A 25,284-nucleotide genomic window follows, 5' to 3' on the forward strand; every position below is an offset into this window, starting at 1 on the left:
TATATAGCCTATCATTTATATATATTTTTTATCTCATGGTTAAAATCTTTAATAATGAAAAAATAATTATTAAATTATATTTAATAAGTAGTTTTATAACTAGATACCTATAATATCTTTATTTATATGTGTGCAGACATCCAAGTATAAAAAAAAATAATTTAATATAATAATATAAAACGGACACTTATAAAGTTTTCTACATTTTAAATTTATCATAACATCTTATTTTTATATGCATTGACAATAAATTTTATTTTTATTTATATGATTCTAATCTTTCATAATCATGATCAGTGTCCATCTTGAAACACAGTATTAAAATAATAATAATGTTCTTTTTTTAATTATTATTTCTATGAATAAAAAAACCTTTTCTTCACAAAAATAATAATAATAAAAAAAAAGTAGTTTTTTTTCTTAGGATTCGGTATATTTAATGCTTCCTAATTTCTTTATTTAATACTTTTCACTTGTATATATTGTAATAACAATTACATCAAAATAAATTATACTTAATTTTGTAGTAAATAAAAGAAAATAATTGCGATAGATCACTAATAAATTGTTAACTAGAAAATGTAACTAGAATAATATAATAATATATTATATTACACATTATTAATTTATATATAATTTTATCAGGGCGTTATTAAGATTTTTTATTATTATTTAAAATGTTATTAAAAAAAATCTATATTTGTAAAAAATAATAATTATAATCATAATAAAGTTACCCTAGAATTTACAGGGGGAAATTTGATTTTCTATACTTAGAAAATAAAAAAATTTGATTTCTAAACCAATAATTTAAACCCTAAAAAAACTATACCTTTTTTTTCAAAACCCCAAAAATACCCCCAAACTCTCACAGCATCTCTCTTTCTCTCTCTATCTCGGCCGGTCCCAAGAATCCCACACCCCAGGTCCGATGGTCGGACCATGGGGTCCGACCAATCGGACCCATCAGACCCCAAGGTCCGACCATCGGACCTCTCTCTTCCCCTCTCTCTCTCAAATCGCTGGAAAAAAAAAATTAAAAGACGGTCGGACCTTGGGGTCCGATGGGTCCGATTGGTCGGACCCATCGGACCCCAAGGTCCGACCATCGGACCTCTTTCTTCCTCTCTCTCTCAAATCGCAGAAAAAAAAAATTTAAAAGACGATCGGACCCCAAGGTCCGACCATCAGACCTCTGTCTTCTTCCCTCTCTCAAATCGCAGGAAAAAAAAAGTTTCAGAGACGGTCGGACGGGTTGGGGTCGGACTGGGGTTGCTCTTTCGGGTTGGGGTTGGGGTCGGAGGGGTTGGGGTCGTGGTCGACGGGGGTGAGGGTGGTGATCGGCGTTGGGGTTGACGTGGGTGGGTGAGGGTGGTTCGGGTGAGGGTGGGCGGTTGGGGTGAGATAGAGGGAGAGAGAGATGATGCAGAGAGAGAGAGAATATTGTGAGGGGGGTATTTTTGGGGTTTTGAAAAAAAATGAATAGCTTTTTTAGGTTTTAAATTTTTGGTTTAGGGAAAAAAAATTTTGATTTTCTAAGTATAGAAAATCAAATTTCCCTTTACAGGTGACTAGTTAATCATTCAATTGAAGTTTCATTTCTCATGCTTAAAGTGAACAATATCATACCAATACCAAGTATATAAAGATAGATGGTGTTCGACGATCCTTGACAACATGCTTTTTAAAATTGTATTTCTCGACAAAATTTTATGTACTCTAAGAGCGTCTCCAAAAGTCTATTCCAATGGTGTGCCAAATTGTGATGCAAATATATCACATAACAAAAAATAATCTAAATTTAGATCACAACATTTCATGATGTAAAATTTACATCACAATAAATGTTATGCTTTTATATTTGTACCAGTATAATATTTTATTATTAAATTTTAATTAACATTAAATAATTTGCATTATTATTATTACTAACTTTTTTATTTATCTTTGCATTATTATTATTATTATTATTATTATTATTATTTTATATTTTTAAAATGCTAGTTAAGATTTTTGCCCCTTGTACCAAATCATGCCCCCTGAATTTTTAAGATCGTTAAAAATACCCCTGAACTATTGAGATTGTTAGATTTAAGAATTTTTGTCTAATTTCATTTAATTTTACTATTTCAATGATTGTTTGTGTGCTAAACCATACTCCTCAGATTTTGATATCTACCAAATCATGCCTCTCAAACTTTGACATGTACTAAATCATGCCCCCTTAACTTTTATCCATGTTAGATTTTTTTTACTAAAATTAAAAAAAAAAAAAAAAGTCCTTAAATCCAACAATCTCCATAGTTCAGGGAGCATTTTTAACGACCGTAAAAGTTCAGGAGGCATGATTTAATACATGTCAAAGTTCAAGGGACAAAAAACCTAATTAGCCTTTTTTAAAAAAATATTAAGTGAGCATGCATTAAATAAAATGTTAAATGTTAAATTTTATATTTTACAATTATATAATGAATCACAACAATAAAAGTGGAAGTAAAAATATAACAAATCATCTTTTGTGCTAAATATATAGTTTAACTTTTATATCTCCCAATCAAAAGTGTGGAGTGAGTTGGTCTAGTTGGAAGAATTTGTGTCATCTTAAGCATCATGGAGTGATTGGTTTTCGTCACTTAAGGGATTTCAATTTAGCCAAGTTAGGGAAACAAGCCTAGAGGTTAGTAACGAATGAATCTTCTCTTGTTAGTCGGGTTTATAGAGCCCAATACTATTCCCACCGTATGTTTTTGACTGCTTCTATTGGCCCAAATCCTAGCTTTATTTAGAAAAGCATTCTTGAAACACAAGACTTGATCAAGAAAGGTGCTAGACGGCTAGTTGGCCCAGGTACGAATATTAGCGTTTAGTTGGACCCTTGGCTTGAAGATGTCTCTAATTCGTGGATTACAACTACTGTTGCTGGTATGGAGAATTGGAAGGTTAACAACGTCATGGTGTTGGGCGAAAGAGAGTGGGACTTGGAAATAGTTGCTGACATTTTTAATGATAGGGATAAGGAGCTAATATTTAAAATAAATATTAGTCAGGAGGCTAGTATTGATACTTGGTATTGGCACTTGGATCTTCATGGTGCTTATACTATGAAGAAAGCTTATAGATTGATGCACCAAGCCGATGTCACTAATACTAGTGACTTTGAGATGAAGATTTGGAAAATTACTTGGAAGTTACATGTTCCTTCAAAAGTGCACCAACTTATGTGGCGTGCTTTGACTGGTTGTTTGGCTACAAAAGTTCAACTCACTACCAAGCATATCCCTCTTGACCAAATATGTCCTATGTGTAACCAAATGCCTGAGACCGTTATACATCTTTTAGTTCATTGCCCCTTTGCAAATTCTTGCTGGTAGCAATCGATATCAAGCATTGGCAATGGGTCTACAGTGGCGTTTTGGGACTGGTTTAGCCAGATGTTGCTGTAGCACTCAACCACGGCTTAAGAAGAGTTCGTGATGGTTATTTGGGCAATTTGGCATGCCCGAAATGAGTTGGTTTGGCAGGGAAAATCTATGTCAGCTGATGAGGTTATTCTATTGGCAAGAGTAGTCCTTAATCAATGAAAAAATGCTCAACAAAGGAGAATGGGGTCTTTATTTGTTCCTTCGGATTCAAATACGAACTTGGAGCATTGGGTGAAACCGATTATGGGAACGATTAAGGTAAATATCGATGGCGCAATCTTTGCAAATGACAAAAAATATAGAGCGGCTGGTGTGGCTCGAGACCATCATGGTTGACTTGTTGAAGGCTTCACTGTTTTATTGGTGGGGCGTGTGGACCCAACTATGGCAGAGGTAGTGGGGGCAAGGAGGCTTTGAGTTGGATAAGTGCAAACAATGGGGTTCGGTTCAGGTTGAGACTGATTCTTTAGTTTGTTCAGGCAATCCGAGGCTCTCGGTGAACATACCTTCTCCTTTTGGCCAACATGTGGTTGCTTGTCGTTCATTGTTGGCCTCTTTACCTTTAGTCAATATTAATTTTGTTAAACGTTCTGTAAATAAAGTTGCACACTGTCTTGCTCGTAATTCTTATTTATATCCAAATCATATTTTTAGCGAGAGTACTGCTCCTGCTAATTTTCTTTCTATTGTAATGGTTGAAGTTTCTATTTAAATAAAATTACCATTTACCTTAAAAAAAAAATTATATCTCCCGGCCAAATGATCTAAACTTGCTACTTGGATTCAATGACTAAAAATTATTCCATCGACTCAAGTATTAATTAAAATTAATAATTGTAAAGCCAGTGGAATGCGTACACAAACAAAACAAAATTATTTGCTCCCTGACTATATATTAAGACAACTTTTGGTATCCTTGTGATAAATTACAACTAATTAAACAGCTGTTTTTGTAACCTTGATATCATAAATGGAGATCTAGCTAGCTTATTAATAAGATAAGTGAACTTGTCTTTAATAAATCCAGCAAACAAAAATTAATAATAAAAAATTATAAAACATATAAATTTAATTGTTTGAGAACAAAAGGCTGTGGGGAACACCTTGGATATATAGCTTTACATATATATAATTAATTATTTATTTAAAAAATTAAAGAGAAAATTAATTAAAGAAGATAAGTACCTTTCTTTAATTAGCATCTGAAGTCTAGTTGAGCACTCTAATGATGTATTATTGGATGACAATGATGTCTTCCTGCTATGATCAAATTATTCATTTTCTTTTAATATTATTCATTTCAATATATATATATTATAATAAGACAAGTTTGCTTATGTAATTAGAGGTCATTAATTAGATTTAATTACAATTTGGAGAATCATTAAGGGAATATTGTTGCTCTATATTATTTTGGTCAACATTGTCAATTGGGACATGCGGTGATGTAATACATTCTCATCCAAAATATATATTAGAATATTATTGTTCAAAAAAAAAATATTAGAATATTAAGAAATCACATTTTAATTTTGTATTGAAATTACTACAAAAAAAATATAAATTGACATTTTATTTACAAAAATACTTCCATAAGGTAAGGACAACATTTATACATTTTTATGTGATTTTAATTACCAAAATACCACTTACACTATCACTTACACAATCACACAATGCTTGCAGGGTGATTGATGTGTGGTTGCACGGTGATTGCATTAGACGAAGGTTTCAATCAGACGATAGCTGCAGGGTGGTTGGTCGAAAGTTGCATCAGACGAACGTTTCAATTAGACGAAAGTTTTTGGGTGGTTGGCCGAAAATTGCATCAGACGAAGGTTTCGATCAGACGAAATAACTGTTAGCTAGCAAAATGTTTATGCAACTGTTTTGAAGCATTAAAAATTAGAACAGTGTTTCGACGTACGTAATTCTATCTACATGTATCTTTATGATTTAATATGAACAAATTCACCATTAAAAATTTGAAGAATAACAAAAATACACCAGGATAAACATTTTACTATTAGGCATGTCAAAAAGATCCATTTAGTTGGAGCGGGTTGGAGCTCCGATCCGACGAATCACCTCTGATCCGAAATATTTGGATACTTATTGGATCTTGGATCAGATCCGCTCCACCCGCCTAATTTTTTTTTCTGGATCAGATCGGATCTGACTCGATTTCAATTTATTAAAAAAAAACTTAATTCAAGATTTAGACCCCAGACTCGGATTCCTTGGGACCTGAACCCAAACCCGGACCCAAACCCAGATCGGGACCCGAACCCTGACCCGAGACTCGGAGCCGAACTGGGACCTTGAACCCGAACCTGTTCTGGACCCCAACCCCAGACCAGGACCGGGACCCGTGACCCGGGATCCACACACTAGCTAGTCCGTTATAAAACCATTTAAGATAAAGACAATAAAAGACTTCTTTAATGAAAAATAACTAAGCATGAGATCTCATTATTTTTAAAACAAAACATTTATTTATTCATAACCTTAAAATATAAAGCTTTACAAAAAACTATTTGAATCATAATCTTTAATGAAATATTCTTAAACCAAAACATCGTGACAATCCCCTAACATGTAATCCATGCCTCGAGCTCGCCACCCTCACTGTATAGTTTTTCCTTTACCTGCACACAGAGTACCCGTGAGCTAACGCCCAGTAAGAAGAGCTATGTAGGAATAAAACCCCCCAACCAGATAACATAGTCATAAGTATAACAATATCACAACATCAAATCAATTCATACCATACTTGCATACATATAACAACATGTCATATCACACATTATTCTCACATACAATACAACATCATATCACAGTGTAATCTTAATGCATGCTATACTCACACACGTACCACACAGTATCTTATCGCACATTGTCCTCACATACGATAATCTACTCCCACTCATGTTGATCAGACATGAAGTGTAACTTGCCCTGCCTTGTGCTGTTCTCACACTCGGCATCCAATAGGGCAATCCCTTATCACAAGTTGTACTCACCCATGAAAGGATAACCTGCAAGTAAACCCATACAAGCAGCCAAAAATATATCCTGCAGTGCTATGCTCACACCAGCAGTAGAAAACATATCCTATAAGTGTTATTCTCACACAAACAGTCAAAAGCCTTATCACTATCACACACTAATAACATTAGCATAAAACAACAATTTACCATAGAATAAAACATGTAATAATACAAACCCATAATACAGTTGTATGTTTCAACATACACCCTGTGCACAGATGTCCACTCTTCTTACCTCAGTTGTTAAGAACACCTTCTTGCTACTCCAAGCACCTCAATAAATTTTCTTGTTGAGGACAAGATCCTCAAATCCCACTGCTTAAGACTTGTTATCTCGCCACTACTACCTATAACAACACATGGTTCAAGGCCCTAACATTAAAATTCGTACTCTTACAGTACAGCATAAAGATCACTATTTTTGACCAACAAATATACTAATTCAGTGAAAGTTGTCTTCATAAAAATTATAGAAAATTTCATTATCTTTCCAATGATATAAAGATCATTCAAAATGGATTAAAACTGAGGGAGTTATGATTGTTTTACTGAAACTATTTCTGAGAAAGAATATGGAGTAACGAATTACACAACTTAGCAAAAATACAAACTTTTGACATTGAATGGTTCAGAACTAGAAGATAACATCTTCATCAAAGTTTTAGGAAATTAAATTCCCTTTCCAATGATACCAAAATCTTTGAAATTGCAATTATATTCAAAGAGATATTACAATTTTACCAAAACAGTTTTGTAAGAACAAGATTCAAGAAACGAATCACATGATATTGAATAAAACTAACTTTTTGACATAGTATGACTTCGAATTAACAAAAAGTTTCTTCATAAAACTTATGGGAAATCAAATAAGCTTTCCAACGATATAAAAATCTCTAAAAATGGATCAATATCAAGAGAGATATCATCACTTTACTGAAACTTGTTTTTCTGAAAACGAAAAAATATAATAGATCCGAACCCTAGATAACATTTAGCATTATAGAGCAAGAAAATATTTCATACCTCTTTCACATATTTCTATTCGATGTCTCAAGCCCGCAAGCCTTGATTATAAATCCAAAACTTTAAGAATGATGGTAGAAAATAAGACGAATTGTGGAAGGTTTGAGAGGAGCAAACATGAAGAAGAATGAGGCTTTGACTAATTGGTTTGGAGAGGAAAAAAAAAACTATGATAGTTTAGGGTTTGATAAAAAGATTATGAGATATCGTATTCTGATAGGTTTAGGTTAACTAAAAATAATAATATATAATAAAATGCTAAAATATTATTAAATCAACAAATATCTAAATTTTTAAATTTTAAAAGTAAGCCCTTTATTTCGTAACTTTAGGCTCAGTTTTCACCTAGAAAAATTCCGAATTATGATATAACTATTTCTACAAAATTTATAGATCTTTGAATTATCTTTCCAACGCCACTGGAATCACCTCAATCGGAGCTCTAAAACTCTAGATATGATCATTTTAGTAAAACAGTTTTTAATCCTACGAATTTATCAAAACCTACGAATTTTTGTGACATTAATTCCATTATAATGTTATTTAATGCACTCATACAATAAATTAAACCCACTAAATAATCTATAAAACTCTAATAGACTTTCATATTGGGCTTTAATTGAGTAGTTATCCTAATTCGTAAAAACACCATAATTTTACCTTGACACTTACTATAATTTCAACTATGTTTAGAAATCTATCAATACTATTCTAAGCAATAGTCTCTATTCACTATTAGTAGAAATAAATGAATATTTATTCTCACACAAATTGTATAACAAATAAAATTTAAAATATATGTATATTTTTACCGGGTATTACACCGACCCGGCCCCGAACTTGGACCGGGACCCGGGACCGGACTTGGGACCCAAGACCAGGACTGAACCCAAGACCCGAGACCAAGACCCTGACCTGGATTCAGGACCCGAGACCCAAACCCAGACCCAAGACTCGAACCTGGTTTGGAGCTAGACCTGGTCCGGACCCAGATCGGGACCTGCACCCGGGACCCAGAGTCAAACCAGGACCGGGACTAGGATCTGAACCGCGACCTGGGACCAGGACGAGGATCAGGACCCGGTACCCGACCTGGACCTGGACCTAGACCCAGACTTGGGACCTGAACCCGAACCCGGACCCAGGACCCGGACCCGGACCCTAGACTCGGATCCTGACCCAAACTCAGGACCCGGACCCGAACCCGGACCCAGGACCCTAACCCGGACCCTGACTCGAACCCAAACTCGGACCCGGACCCGACCCATTGTTGGTGTTGGGGTGGAGTTTATCAAAAATATATTATCTTTACACAATCTATTAATACATGTCAATACCAAACATAGTATTGTATTTAATAATACTAATACAAAATTAAAATGAATATATAATTATAAGTTAATATTAAAATTCTTTAAAAAAAAAGAGTCAGGTCGGATCAAATCCGATCCGAATAAGTCGGGTCAGATCTGATCCGATCTGAATAAGTAAGGTCGGGTCAGATCTGATTAGAGTATTTGATCTAGGGGCGGGGCAGATCTTTACATAATCTGGATCAGGTCAGATCATAGCCGGATCAGATCCGACCCGACCCATTTACACTCATATTTACTATAGTATTGATGTAATTTTTTTTTAGATTATACTTGAGTTGGATTGTTTGAGAACTCCAGTTCAACTTTTTTAGATCTGTCTTTTATGGATCTAAAAATTGAAGTCAGGACATTAGTTTTATGCAAATTGAACTAGATTTTTTATTGAATTTTAGTTTCGTAGTAGTTTTTACACTTTTTTTATGAATTCAAAACACTCCCTATTTTAATTGATATTAGTCGTCTTCTCAGGTGAAGTCGCTGGAATTAATGGTGATTATCTTTTTGGTTGAATTTTCATTTCGGTGTCGTTAGGTTGTTGTGTAGTTGCGCGATGGTTACGCGATAGTTGCCGAGGAAACATGAATCTTGGATTGAAGGTGTGTGTAAGTGGTATTTGTGTAATTTTTTATTTAGGCTGTATATTTGTTTATTTAGCCGACTGGAAGTATTTTTGTAATATTATTATTTTTTTGGATTAAAACTAGAAAAACTCTTTTTATTTATGATATTTTCTTAATATAATTTTTCTCAGTTGTCTCTAATAATTTTGTGTTATTTATTAATTTCTGTCATCATAAATACATGTGGTTTACTTTCTTACTTAAATAATTATCTTTGTAAGACTGTGATGATAATCATGATGTTCCATCTCAAAAACAATTGGTTATGAGTGGAGTAGCCCATGTTCTTATAAATGGTTCAATACTTTTATATTTAATCCATGTGGAACAATGTTCTGCAATATACTCCCTCAAGATGGTGGCTATTTTTGCTCACCAATCTTGAATCACCTTATCGTAGGCCATGTCATTTGCTCACTTCTTTTTGTTCAGATCTCAAGCGTCTTTGCACCTTCTAGATCTCGTGCGGCTGGCTAACCATCTGGACAGGTGCAGATCGAAAGCCTGCTAGAGATATGGCTCTGATACTATGATGATAATCATGGGGTTCCATCTCAAAACCAATTGGCACTATAAGAAATATCACTTTTATCAGCACAGTTTGCTACTACGCTGGTAAAAGTAATTTTTACCAGCGGATTTCGTAAACTGCACTGGTAAAAAATTCAAAATTTTACCAGCGCACATTTGTAGTGGCTAAAATCTAACTTTTACCAGTGTATTTACGCGCTGGGAAAAGTCATTTTTGCCAGCGCTTTTCATTTTTTATGCTGACAGAAGTTTTAATACCAACATTGAATTGTCAACCCCTTTTTCCAACACATTAGAAGTAAATTCTATTTTACCAGCACAATACGATGTTATCAATAAAAAAAAATGAGAAGAAAAGTATATATATATATATATTATGAAAAATATGTGAAGAGAGATTCTAGGAGATTACTCATTGGCTCTTCAATTTTTTGAAGAATATACCTAATTAATCAGCTATTGGAAGTACTTATAATTATAAAGAATATTAATTATAAAGAAATAGTAGTACAAATATATATTGGTTGATGATCAAAGTAATAATTAAGTACTAACTAATGACGAGTTTAAGGTATATATCACTGCATATGTCAAAACACAAAAAATATATATATTTAGCTAGGGTTTTCACTCTTTACATGAATGAAAATACATGCAGTGAAATTGTCAAAGTTGATGAGAGGGTGCAGATATATGCAGTGCAGGCCTATATATACATAGAGTTATATATATTATATATATAATGTAGGTAGGTGATATATAGGGTGAGGTGAGGTGAGTTGAAGACTACACTTATTCATCACGCCAAAGCTCCTTTTTTGGTTTGGGGGCTCTAGAAACAAAGAAGAAAATATGAAACCCTAGCTAACCCTGATCATGACTTGACTCCGTGAGTATGGCTTGGCTTAATGCCAATAATGTTATTGCTTTTCCTTTAATTGTATATATACATATATCTGATCAACCTAGCTACTATACCTACCCTATATATATATACTTACATATACCTTTTTCTATAAATATTTATTAATTTACATGGTTTGGCCACAGGGGATGTATGTAGTTATAAATAATTACTGTAAATTATACTATCACTTCATGCATGTCACGTACGTAAATCCAAACTAATGAAATTATTATTTCGTTAAATAAAATTCAACATTATATTTATATATTTATATGGGGTGGAGAGGAAGGAAAGAGAGCTCTAGGTGGATCTTCCAAAGTGTATATATACATTATATTTATACACACAGATCACACATGCATGTAAGGATGTCTAATCAACAAGTGAAGAGAGAGAGAGAGAGAGTACGTACAAAGTTGGCTTCTCTATATATATAGTTCTTTTATATATATAAATTTGATATATTTGATGTATTAATTTCCTTTCCCTTTAAATTTAATGTTTGTTTGTTTTGAAGAGATTATTAATAAGGCTCCCTCGTGGGTTTGTCTTTATGTGACATACATATCAAAGTGATTTAACAGGTTGAGTATTGAGAGGGGGAATGTGTATGTACCTATGAATATTATGATCAAATAATAATATATAAGTACGTACGTATAAATATATATAATGTACCATTAATAATCCTTCCTTTCTCAGACTTTTTTCAATAACTCCAAAAACACAAATGAAATTAATTCATACATCCATCTCTGAAATCTGAGCCCCACTCTCGGCCAGTAATAAGTACCCTAGCTAGTCTGTCCACACAATTTACATCATCAACTTCTAATTATTAAGCCAAATATATCATTAATAATAATACCAAAATCCAAGAATTGAATACGAGGAAAACATCTTTCATAAAAACAATAAAAGGGAATACTATATATAGGAAAACAAAACATCCCAACTACACACTAATTATCACTTAATCAGCACATTCTTTTTTATATATATATAAATCACATCAAACATATTGTATTTATCTGATTATTAAAACTCATAGGATTAATAAAACTTAGAAACTACTAATTAGTAAATTACACGAGCAATACGAGATAAATACACACACCATTTTTTTTTTTTGATAATTTATATTAAATATAGCATTTATCTAATTACAAATTATATTCATATAAAATTTAATATTTAAGTAATATTTTTATCACAAATATAAAAATTAATAGTTTTATCATTAATTTTATTATTATTTTATTGTATAAAATAATAAAAAATTGTAAGTGATTTATAATTCAAGATAATAATTAAATTTAATAATAAAATATTAAAAATAATAAATATAGAAACAATGCATTTATTATGATTTAAATTTACATCAACTTTTACAACTTTATATCAATTTTGGCATACAATTGGAACAAACTTCTAATGCATGTGTTTGGTCATTGTAAACTTGTAATAATTATGAGAAATACTAAAAAAGTATTAAAGTATATTATTGGTGTTTAATATTTTGTCGATATCATATCACTATTAGTGTAGTTAAGTATTGAGTCTCATATAACTTAAGAAAATATATTTTAAAAATATCATTATTAACTAATTATATGGTGTCACCTATAAAAAGTATTGGACACTATTGGTGCATATTAGCAATGCTCATTATAGTATTGCTATTAGATACTAGTCACTATAAAAAATGTCACTTTTACCAGCACAGTTCGTTACTGTGTTGGTAACTTTTACCAGCGCATTTCACAAACTGCACTGGCGAAAAAGGTTAAAATTTTTTACCATCGCATATTTGCAGTGGCGAAAAATCTAACTTTTACCAGTGCATTTACGCGCTGGGAAAAATTATTTTTGCCAGCACTTTTTATTTTGTGCTGGCAAAAGTTCTAACACCAACGTTGATTTGTCACTAATTTACTTTTAGTTACAATAAGTATATTGTGACTAAAAATACATTTAATCACAACAAATTGTGATTTTTATGACTAATACTTTTAGCCACAGACTTTTTAGTCACAACGTAGGAATAATAATTTATGATTAGTCACAACATTTTTTTACTTTTAATCACAAATTTTATTGTAACTAAAAGTAAGATATTTTATAGTGACTCCATAAAAGTTATTATATTAAATGATATATGACTCAATACTTAATTAGACTAATAGCGATATCAGTAGTGTTTTTAGCATTTCTCTATTCTATTGACACGAGAGAGAGAGGGGTGGGGGTGGGGTTGGGTGACATGGTATTTACTGGGTAAGGTGACAGAGAGGTGAGGTGAGTGATTACTGAATGAATCTGAGATGGATCTGAAAGAGAGAGAGTAATAGTAGTAGTATTAGTAGAAAGTAGTAGAACTGTAGAAGAAGTATACATACCCCCGGGATTCAAGGGGAGAAAATGTGAGTGAGCAAGTCCCAATAACAAATAGAGAAAATGACAATTTATAATAAGATTAATTAGATCTCATCGTGGCCGACAGCTATAGGGTGTCCCTTAACTCCCTCAGTTCTTTTCACTTCCCACACCGCACGTGATCCCACCTTCATATATATATTTACTATTTACACCTTCCTATCTATACAACTTAATATCTCTATCATTTTCTAACACATATATATATTATTGCAATTACGCTCTCAACCCAAACTATATAGTTCGTGGAATTGGCCAATTTCATACTAGTTATCACTAACGTACTACATGTGTATTGTTATTATTATTATTCTTTTTTTTTACCTTTTGAGGGATCTTTTTTCGTAGGACTTATATATATATAGATCCTTTAGTTGACTTCAATTTGTCAACTTTATAATAACATTTTGCAGCTCATGATTTATGATATTATATTTGCTATGGAAAATTAATCATATGATAGTAGCACTTACCTATAAATTATATGATGAGTTTCCCAATTTTAGAATCTCATTCTCACCATACAGTGCAACCACATCGATCGATCCACAAAATAGAACTGTCTCGTGGATAAAGAAAGAATTTTAATTTGTATGCAAAATATAAATAAAGTGCAAAAATCTTAAATCACCATATCTCATATTGTAAATAAATACAAAAATATATACAATAAATTGTTGAGCTCAAATATTTGGGTCCATCTTTTTCTTAATTAATTATATGGAAGGTCAGGCTAGCTCAAGTGGCCATAGGTAGGTGGGTGAGTGTTGGAGGTCCTGGGTTCGAATCCAAGTAAAACATATTGTAATATATAAACGTTTAAATCAAAAAAAAAATATTTCCTTAATCGATCGGAAGCAAAGACCATGGCTTTGCTGACTCATCGATCCGCAAAAATAAAAATTGAGCTTGGCTAACATTAATCTCTGTGATCGATACCTTAGAACAAAGTAGAAATAAGTACAGGTCCTAATTTCAAATATTCATTAATTCAATTGCATTAGCTGACATATATTATTTTTTGATCTTATTCACACTCGAGCTATATATTGGTAGAATTAAGTAAGAAGAATCAATTCACTCTCTAATTCAAATTCTCTTACTAGAATTTGTTTTAAGAATTTTTTTATTTTTATATTTTAAAATAGTATTTTTTTTTTTTTGTATTTTTATGAAATTATACATAGAAATTCTTATTGCAACTAACGAAACAACTTAAATCACAAAAATCACAACAAAAAATCATATAGCAACCCATATAAAAATTACGGAAAAAAAAACAGTAAATGAGATAATTCTCTTTGTTTTAAAGCATCAAGAAGTTTTTTTCAAGAAAATCTCTCGCATTTTTCACAGTCTAAATAGAGATTCAATTGTAGGAGAAAATTTAGGAGATCAACAAAGAAGATTCACGAGATACTTGCTATAATTGGCAAGTAATCACTGTCAAATTTTTGGCCTATATACAAATAATAATTCAATTATTACACTACCAATAATTATTTCATTTTCATCATCTTTAATTTTAATATAAGCACATTCAAAACATGTAGTAATGACTAATTGGTTGAGTCTAATAAGAACACACAACTACGTACACACCCACACATATAAATCAAATTTGCATTATTCAATAATTCTTAGGTGAAAAGTAAAGTAGAAACTATTCAAGTGTTCCAATAATTTTTCTTAATTAACCTATATATTTTCCTAAAGCACAAAAAATAAATGTAATTGGACTAAATGACAACAAAATAGTAGTTGATAATGGAGAGAAAGAGAGAGAGAGATGAGAAGAGAAAATTGGGGCCCATCCGCCGCAGCATCATTTCCCACTTGCCAATACTCCCTCTCCTTATAATTGTCTTTTTATTATTTATTTATATAATAATTTTGGTTTTGGCATATTTCAAAGAATTATTTATGCCCTCTAATCTCAACTTCTCCTAATAATTAATCATGGTTAGCTTAACTGATCAAGTGCTAATTAAACCTGGTCAACTTTTGCTCTCTCTAACCATGGTTAAGATTTGTTAATTAAAGTCCAAACAACAAGACCAAAGTGACCAACATCTCAATATATCATCTAACCCCACCCACAAATTTCCTCCATCTAAGCTTCACTAACTCAAATCTTTTATATATTAAATATCATTACATCATCACCTTATAAAAACATTTTGAAATAGACGACCCCCACGCTCTTCTTATCCTTAACACCTCTCATTCATCTTTATTAATATTATTATTATTATTATATTATGTTTCTCCTCAATACTCACATTTGCCCTTTCCTTTTCGTTTTTGTATATATAATTGACTTTAATTAATTTGTTAATATTTTATTATATAAATTATTGCCATTCGTAACAAGCCTATTCAAACAATCAATTGTGTGAACAAATAATTTTGATAATCTACCACACTACTACTACTACAAAAATAATTTTTTTTGACATTTTTAAACAGTCGTTTAAAGTATTTCTATCGGTTTCTATAACCGTTGTCTATATGACCATCATAAAATGGGCAAAATAGGCGACAACTAAAAACCGTCACTAATGTGGACTTCCCGACGGTTTAAAACCGTTGCCTATACCTTGTTATAAGCGACAGTTTTAAACCGTCGAGAATGTAAAAAGAAAAGAGAAAAAAATACTGCCATTAATGGCAGAAAAATCAATATTTTCCCCCATTTTTTTTTCCTGCATTAGTTTTATAATTTTACCTAAGTTAAAATAAAATAACTAAGTAATTTTATTACAATAACAACTAACTTTATAAAAATACATTAAATTTATATAATAACAAAATAAATATCTATAATAAATAAAAAAGTATATAAATAAATAAATGTATTTATACCGAGCTTGGAGAGAGAGAAAAAGAGAGAGCAAGACGGACGGGGGTGGTGGTGGTGGTCTGACGTATGAGACGGAAATGAGAGGGACACCGACGTGAGGTAGTGGAGGTCTGACGTATGCGACAGAGAGGAGAGGAAGACCGACGGGAGGAGGAGTGGGTGGAGATCAATGGACGAGAGAGACGAGAAGAAAGGGAGATCGAGAGAGGGAGGAAGACGGCGAGAGAGGAGGGCGATGGTGCGAATGCGTGGGTGGGGTTTTGGTGAGTTAAGTTTTTCATCTTAGGGTGTGGAAAATTGAGAAGAAATAGGTGGGCGTGTGGAAAATAGAAAAGAAGTAGGTGGGCACATGGGAAATGTGGCGAGAAGTAGGTAATAATTTTTTATTGGGCTCTTATACCTGACGGTTTAAAATCGTCGCCTATACTATAGGCGACCATTTTAAAATGTCGCCTATAAGGGCCTAATAAATTTTATGAATTCCAATTAAAATCGTCGCCTAATCCTGTAATTGCTGTTATAAACCGTCGGGAATACTAATTTTTCCCGACGGTTTTAAATAATTACTTAATTTTTTTAGCGATAGTCCCCAAAAAAAAAGTATTTTTAGGATCGTCGCAAATTCTAACTTTTGTAGTAGTGTACAAAATAAAGCTTATTCGTGTCAGTCTTTAAATTAATTTTTTTGAGGATTGTCGCTAATAAATTTATGTGACTATTTTAAACCGTCGGTAATACTAGAATCGTCGCTACGATTTTAAACAATCATGTACTTTTCTCGACAATTTTATAAAACGCCATAAAATTAAATTTAAAAATTAGAATATAGGGAACCCCCGACGGTTTGGAAACCGTTGGGTATACTTGTGGCCGACGGTTTCTAACTGTCGGAGATTCCCTAACTTTTAATAAACCTCCAATTTAGATTTAAGTTAAAATCATTTCGTCTCTCTCAAACATAGCCTTAAACCTAAGCGACCCACTTCCCTCCCAATTGCACCTTTTCTCTTCAAACCAAGAACACAAACTCGAATCCCATTTATCTCTTTCTTCATCTATTTTGTGTGCTTCTCTCTCTCTCTCTCTCTCTCTCTCTCTCTCTCTCTCTCTCTCTCTCTCTCTCTCTCTCTCTCTCTCTCTCTCTCTCTCTCTCTCAAGTTTCGCACAGTTGCTGCCATGGCTGCATGACTCATTTTTTACGGTCGAAAACCCAAACCATTTGCGTATCTGAGATCCCTGTTCCTTAAAAACTCAGGTACGAGTATTCTCTTTAAAATAGTTTTAGGTCGGTTCCGCTCTACTTCTTTTTCTCAAGAGTTCGAAGATCAACTCTTCTTCTTCTTTTGCAAAGATTGTCGATCCCATCCTCTCTTCTTCTTGATTTTTATTTTTCTTTCAACGACAGATTTATTTGTATCGTCGAGTTCGCAAGTGGCTAAGTTGTGTCGGTTCACAAATGCACTGGACATTTAGAGAAGCGATCGGAGCTCGCCAGAGCTAGATTTCTTTTTATTTTTTGGTTTTGATTTTTATTTTAGTATATTCATATTTGTCTTTTTTTAAAAAAAATTCAATACGTGCTTTGAATTTTTTTTTTGTACATAGTATTGATTTTTAGGCCCATTTTCTTTTATCTAAATTAATGTTAATGCTTACATATCCATTTGTCTGTTTGGTATTTCGTGTTCGATGGTGGGCTGCTGTTCTATGAAGCTTAAGGTTAATTAAGCTGAAGAGGTGTTATGTGATTGGAAAGGGGTTGATTAGGCGATCTAGTTAGGTTTTTTTTAATGTGACGGTTCAAAATTGTCGGTTATACTATAGCCGATTGTTTTAAAATTGTCGCTTATTCTACCCAGTTTTGCGACAGTTAAATACGCGACGATTATAGAGTCTAATGACAATACATTAGTCGACTGTTTCAAACTGTTAAAAAATCTACTTTTTTTAGTAGTTCATCATCTTTATTACAAATAAACTAGTACTGAAAACTAGTATTTACCAATGAACATTGTGTCGTGTCATAAATTCGTGAGGAAAGGCCCAATGAAGACTTAACTCAACATAAATCACTTTTAATTTTTATTCCCACACTTCAAAAGATCTTAATTATGTCACAAATTTTGACTGAATATAAATGATCATTTATATGTTATTACTAAAAGTTTGTTACTAAAAGTATTAGTCAAAAAAATTACAATTTGTTATCACTAAATGTGTTTTTAGACACAAAACTTATTGCGACTAAAACTAAATTAGTAATAACTTGTATTTCAAAATTACTTTTTAGTGACAAGTAATGTTTATTGTGTGACTAAACATTTTTAGTCACAAAAAATTCATGCTATCATTAAAAAATTATCACTAATAAAGGTAATATTGCTAAATCTATTCCTTATGCTAATTTTGTTCCATTAAATTCAATTAGTACTGTTAATTACAATTACAAATTGTTTTTTCCACTACCTAGCCACAAAACATTTTCTGCAATTATTAGGATTAACCAATAAGGTTCCTACTTTGCTTACATATTTCATAATAATTAAGCATAAAGACTAATAACCTTTATTCAATTCGTGGGGTTCCATCAATAATGATAAGTAGTGAGAAGGAAAAAATAGTTACTCAAAAATTAATTATATTAGTTCATTAATTTATTAGTTTATATAGGTTAAGCTTCTATAGACTTTGGGAATTTTAGCCATTCTTTATTAATTTGGTCTTACACCCATGTAACATGATTAATTTAACTAACTAAAAATCTATGCTCACATCTAATCATAAATCATAAATTACATTTTCAGCATTAATTAAGATGAAAAGGCCAGAACAAAAATATATATAATTATATAATTAATTATTTATTTATAGCTTAAGTGTATTTTGGATAAGTTGAGGTAAGACTATATTAGATTCATTACTATATTATTACTAGCACACTTATAACCGTTTTAAAAGTTCCCCTCTCTATCATTTAAACTTAATTATTAATGATTTTTTCTATTAAAATTAGGAAAATCTTGTGGGTTGTCATATATGCACCAAAAGAAATAAATATATATTCAAATTAAAATGTAAATTTTCTTGGAAACATAATGCATTTCATACACTAAAATATAGTATATATACACACAAACATGAATAGACATTACTGATTCTTATGACACTAAAATAATTATATAAATATAACAACATTAAATTTAAAAAAAAAAAAACATAATATAAGAGTTACAAGAAAGACATAAATATATTATCATAATTTAATAAATAAGAAAACCTAAGTCGCGTTAAGTTCACGCTCCAAATTGAGTATTCATTCATTCTCATTCAAAGTTCAAACCATTGGCCTTTCTTTCTCACTAGTTCTTCCTCATATCAAGAAATCAAATATTAAAAAATAAATATTTGGTAAAAAAGTATTAATGGTGTCTGGTTTTATATTGTTATTGGTGTAATTAAATATTCAGTCCAATACAACTTAAAAAAATATTTTGTAAGAAATATTACTAACTAATCGTGAGACGTCACCTATAAAAAATAATACACATTGATGCCCAATAACAATACTCTAAACAAATAAAATAATAATGCCCAATAACAATACTCTAAACAAATAATGATAATAATAATAAATTATAATTAAAAAAAAAACTTATATTATTTAAACTTTTCGTGTGAGAGAAATGACTGCGTTTTGAGTCTTGTCTCCTCTCTCTCTTCTTCTCACCATTCTTTTCTCTCTTCTCTTTCCTTTTCTCTGAACTCAAACCCCTCTTCTTCATCTTCCTTTCCTCTTTTCATTTTTATAACCCAAAAAGAAAACCCTCTATTCTAATCCCCCACTACTTCCATAAAATAACAATCTTTTTTATTATATAAATATATACAATTAATATATTTTTTCCTTGTTTTCTGTTTTGTCTTTTTTTTTTCTTTTTATGTAATATCTATATCCATGGCTGGTTTGGATTTAGGCACAGCTTCTCGCTACGTTCAACATCAACACCATCATCATCACCATCACAATAATAATAATAATAATAATAATCAACCACAACAATTACAACGACACTTGAATCTCCACACCGATCAATTCTCTTCCGACCACCACCAAGACGACGGAGGAAGCGGCGGAGTTGGAGGAGGAGGTGGATTAGAACTCATTACTGGAAACCCAGATCATGACTTAGTGGGCCGCAGGCCCAGAGGAAGACCACCTGGGTCCAAAAACAAGCCCAAACCACCAGTCATAATAACACGAGAGAGTGCCAACACTCTTAGGGCCCACATCTTGGAAATAACCAACGGCTGCGATGTATTCGACTCAGTCGCCACCTACGCGCGCCGCCGTCAAAGAGGGATCTGTATTTTAAGCGGAAGCGGTACTGTAACCAATGTAACTCTCCGTCAACCGGCTGCAGCCGGAGCCGTCGTAACACTTCACGGAAGATTCGAGATACTCTCTCTTTCAGGTTCTTTTCTACCGCCGCCGGCTCCTCCCGGGGCTACTAGCTTGACTATTTTCTTGGCCGGAGGGCAAGGACAGGTCGTCGGTGGAAACGTCGTCGGTGAACTCACGGCGGCTGGACCTGTTATCGTTATTGCTTCGTCTTTTACTAACGTGGCTTATGAAAGGTTGCCGTTGGATGAAGAGGCGGAGGCTCAGCTTCAAATGCAGACTCCGGCGGCTCCTGAAGGATCGGGTGGTAGCGGCGGCGGCGGCGGCGGAGGTGGTGGTGGGGTTTCGGGGAATAGTAATAATAACCCTTTTCCAGACCCATCTTCAGGGCTTCCTTTCTTTAATTTACCGTTGAATATGCAAAATGTTCAGTTGCCGGTGGATGGTTGGGGTGGAAACTCAGGTGGTCGTACGACGCCGTTTTGAGATGAGCTAATAATAATTATAATAATTATTATGTAGAAAAAATGGGATTATCATCGATTTGAGGAAATTAATTAAGGATTATATATGTAATGACGAAAATGGGTCTCTTTGGTGCTATAATATTATGAAGAGGAAGAGGAAGAAGAAAAAAGGTCAGAAAATTAATATTATTATGCAGTGTTATATATATATATATATAAAATATTTATATATTTCTTCCTCTTATTTAATTTCTTCTCTTTTTTTAAATTTTCTGATATTATTGTTTGTTGATGTTGTAGTAGTTTCCTTTTTTTAATTAGATTCTTGATGAAATACATATATGTTCATGGTGGAAATTAATCAAACTACTCTAGCTTTCTTCATTTTTTTTTCCTTTAATTACTTTCTTGGTTTAATTAGTATAGTAGAGTTTCGATTATGAGATCAACAAATGAAACTATTATTTGTATATATATTGTTTTTGTTTTATTCTGTAACGAGATTCTATTTTTAGACCAACTGTTTATATATATATATAAATATATATTATCTTGATCATGACCAAACTTTGTGGTATTTTCATTATTTTATCATCATTATTATATATTATAGGCATATATTAATCAACAAAAACTTATATAGTTATATACAAATAATGTTAAAATTTATTTAAATCTTTTTCTTGGATGTGTAAATTAAATGGGATATAATTTGTTGTGTTTTTTTGGTTTTTCGTACGGTATAGAGTGTTAAATCTTAAAGGGTTTTTTCTAAAGAGTGGAATAATTAATATTTTTATTAATTATTAGGTATTTGGGTGAATGTGCTGCATTGGTCCTCAACACATATATACTTAATTACATTATGTTTTTATTAGCATATTACTTATTTTTTTTTTAGAAAAAACAAATAAATTTATGATATATTTCAGGAAAAAAAAAAAAACGAGCAGATCATCATCACTATATGGTATATATTAAATGATCTTGAAATGAATGAATTGGTGCTTGTTTAATTTATATGAAGATGATATGATAATATTGTAGGAATCGTTTTGCTGCTTTTTAAATACATACATTAATTTATAAATATATAGGTTGAATTATATGCCAAGATCAAGAGTACTTGACAAATCACTATGTTATTATAAAACATACATAATTATATATATATAGAAGCATTTTTTGAAACTAACCCTAGCAAAATGAGTTGTCTTTTCTCTTATGTATGTTGTCATTTTATTATAGTTTTAATTCTTCATAAAACTGATCATCATCATATGATCAATGAGTTGATCATAGTAATTAATACAGAAATCGATAATTTTGCTGGTTGAATCTGCTGCTATATATCTTTACATACATTTATATATGGGCATAATATATAGTATATATACTATATATGCACACATATATTCATGGTGCAGATATATATATTGGGTTATACATGATTATTTCTGTAGTTACATTATCACAATATATATATATATATATACATTTCTGTTATCACTTGATTAATTAAGAAAACTCAACTTGTTTAATTTGAGAACAATCTCAGGCTGTAAAAATGTTCAATCACATGCTATTAATATATATATATATATATATGTTCAACGTTGAATTAATTATTTTAATAATTAATGCTGGGAAGTTAATTATGTTTGAAATATATTATTTATATATTCTGATCGATCAGTATAGTAATTATATAAAAATGTCCATCCAAGATGGTATGCTAGTGATCATGAAAAAGAATCCAATGAAACCCTTAATTAATTAATTAATTATTGTACTTTGAGTTTGAGCTAGCTAAGGAAGCAATTTATAATATATTATGCTCAATTAGGAGATGGAGAAATTAATTAATTTACTTAAAGCACTGCTTTAATTTTCGAATATGCTTAGTCTCACCATTTCATGCTGTGTTTCATCAATCAATATATAATGTTGTATATATATATATATAAATGTGCACAAACTAACTAATAATTAAATGCTTAGTCTCCCAAAAGTTCAATTTTATTTCAGGATTTATGATCATTAAGTTGATCAGTGTTGTTGATTCGACTGGATTAATTGTTCAACAAAATTTGGAAGCTTAATTTAATTATTGTGTCTTTCTACTTCCATGAGTATATATATATATTTACATAAATATTAAATGTGTTGTTAGGGTTTTATTTTAGTGGTTTAACGAGCTAGCTATTATTATTGATCATTTGATATATAGATGTATAAAACATTGTCTCTCTTCTCCAAAGCAATAAAATATGATAGAATCTTAAAAAATCATTTTTTGTTATTTTTTTTTTTTTTACATTTCTGGATAGGCACTTTATTACCGAGTAATTATTAATTTATATATTTCTACTTGAAATTAATTTCATGATATACCTTATGATATATTATTTCATATAAATATATATATATAGAGTTATTATAGAAAAATTATTTGGTGAGAGCATGAATAACTTCTTCGGTAGAAAAATTATTAAAAAATTATAAATTAATTTATTTTAGTAGGGGAATTACTCCATATATTATTTTTTTTAACTTTTTTTTTTTCAAATTTACGGTTTGGGTTTCTAAAGTGGTTGCAGCGCTAGTTGCAATAAGGGTTTCTATACAATTTTTTGTTGCAATTTTGGTTGCAACGATAGTTGCAATAGGGGTTCTATGTAGAATTTCGTAAAATGCAAAAAAAAAAAAAAAAAAAAACTGTTTTAAAGTGTAAAAATGAAAAAACCTCATTTTAGTATTATTATCTCATATATTATTTTTTTAATTGTTTTTTTTTAATTTACGTTTTAGGTTGCTGCAATTGTTTCTATGTGGATTTTGATTGCAATTTAGTTTGGTCAGTTAGTTGTTATGTGGGTTGCTATGTAGATTTTCGTAAAGAAATGTAAAAAAAAGAAAAAAAATTATTTTGAAGTGTAAAAATGAAAGAAAAAATAAAATTCATTTTTTTATATGATTGTTTACTTTATAGTTAGACTAGTTTGTTTCCTGAAAATTTTGAATAATTTACGGTACCGACAATAAGATTCAAACATTCAGCTACACGCATGTCTGTTTTATTTTAAATGCGTGCAACACACTATTTTGAGCTTAATTTTTTGATGCAGAAAGTCATCCATTCTAATTATAACCGACCGATCCAATAGAATCGGATATCCAATCATAATTGGATTGGATGTATATTTTGAAAATCCAATCGGATCGGATCGGTTGTTGGAACATCCGATTCAATGGATAACTGACCAAACCGATCAAATTATCATCCAATGGTCATCCAATTATATTTATATATTTTTAAAATACATTTATAACTTTATATATTTTATTTAAAAATATATATTAATTGATTTAATATACATTTAACGCATGAAATTAAAAAAAAAATAAAATAAAAAAAAACTAATGGTTGGAACCGATCCAATCCAATACATTTATTGGATCGAATTAGATAACACAATTCGATTAGATTGAATCGGATGACAAAATTTAATATCCAATAAATAATTGAATTGGATCGGTTGAGTCCAAATCCATTGAATGTGATCCAATAAACACCCGTATTCTAAATTATTCAAAAAAATTCGAAGAAACAATATCATTTAAAAAATGGAATATAATTTCTTAAGGTGCGAAAGAAAAAACACTCCTACCAAAAAAAGGATACCTCCACTTAAAAGTTTCCTATATTTATATATAGGATTTATGTAAGCTAGCGAGTGACCATACTACAAAACACAATTACTTTTAATAATAATTTTTTCGTCACAATATAAATTTTTTGTGACTAAATATGACTTTTAGTTTAAAATTCACTTGTGACTAAATCATAATGTTTGGATATAAGTTGTCACTAATTTCGTTTTAGTCACAACAAGTATTGTGACTAAAAATACATTTAGTCACAATAAATTATAAATTTTGTGAATAATACCTTTAGTTATTGACTTTTTAGTCACAACAAAAGAATAAATTTATAATTAGTTATAACTTTTGTACTTTTAATTATAAATTTTGTTGTAACTACTAAAAATACAAATTTTATAATACGACTTATACAGAAAATTAAATTTTTAGTTTCTTCAAACACATAATATAATTCATGTATATATGATAATGATTGCAAATTATTAGTACTTAACGTTTATTATCAATGTGAATCTCAATTTATA

The 25,284-nt window shown here is 31.1% G+C and overlaps 1 protein-coding gene across 1 annotated transcript; it reads left to right on the forward strand.

The window, feature by feature from the left end:
• The first annotated feature begins 20,106 nt into the window (after window positions 1-20,106).
• Window positions 20,107-21,992, forward strand: LOC115715847 (AT-hook motif nuclear-localized protein 23). The gene has a single exon (XM_030644517.2). It carries the CDS (start codon window positions 20,184-20,186, stop codon window positions 21,111-21,113), a length of 930 nt encoding a protein of 309 aa, XP_030500377.2. The 5' UTR covers window positions 20,107-20,183; the 3' UTR covers window positions 21,114-21,992.
• Window positions 21,993-25,284: the final 3,292 nt, after the last annotated feature.

This window comes from Cannabis sativa, chromosome 5, assembly GCF_029168945.1.
Source record: "Cannabis sativa cultivar Pink pepper isolate KNU-18-1 chromosome 5, ASM2916894v1, whole genome shotgun sequence".
In the NCBI taxonomy this organism is placed as follows: Eukaryota; Viridiplantae; Streptophyta; class Magnoliopsida; order Rosales; family Cannabaceae; genus Cannabis; species Cannabis sativa.

Excerpts from the sequence above, each read along its gene's own strand:
- LOC115715847 (XM_030644517.2), top strand. The coding sequence starts at position 20,184 with ATGGCTGGTTTGGATTTAGGCACAGCTTCTCGCTACGTTCAACATCAA.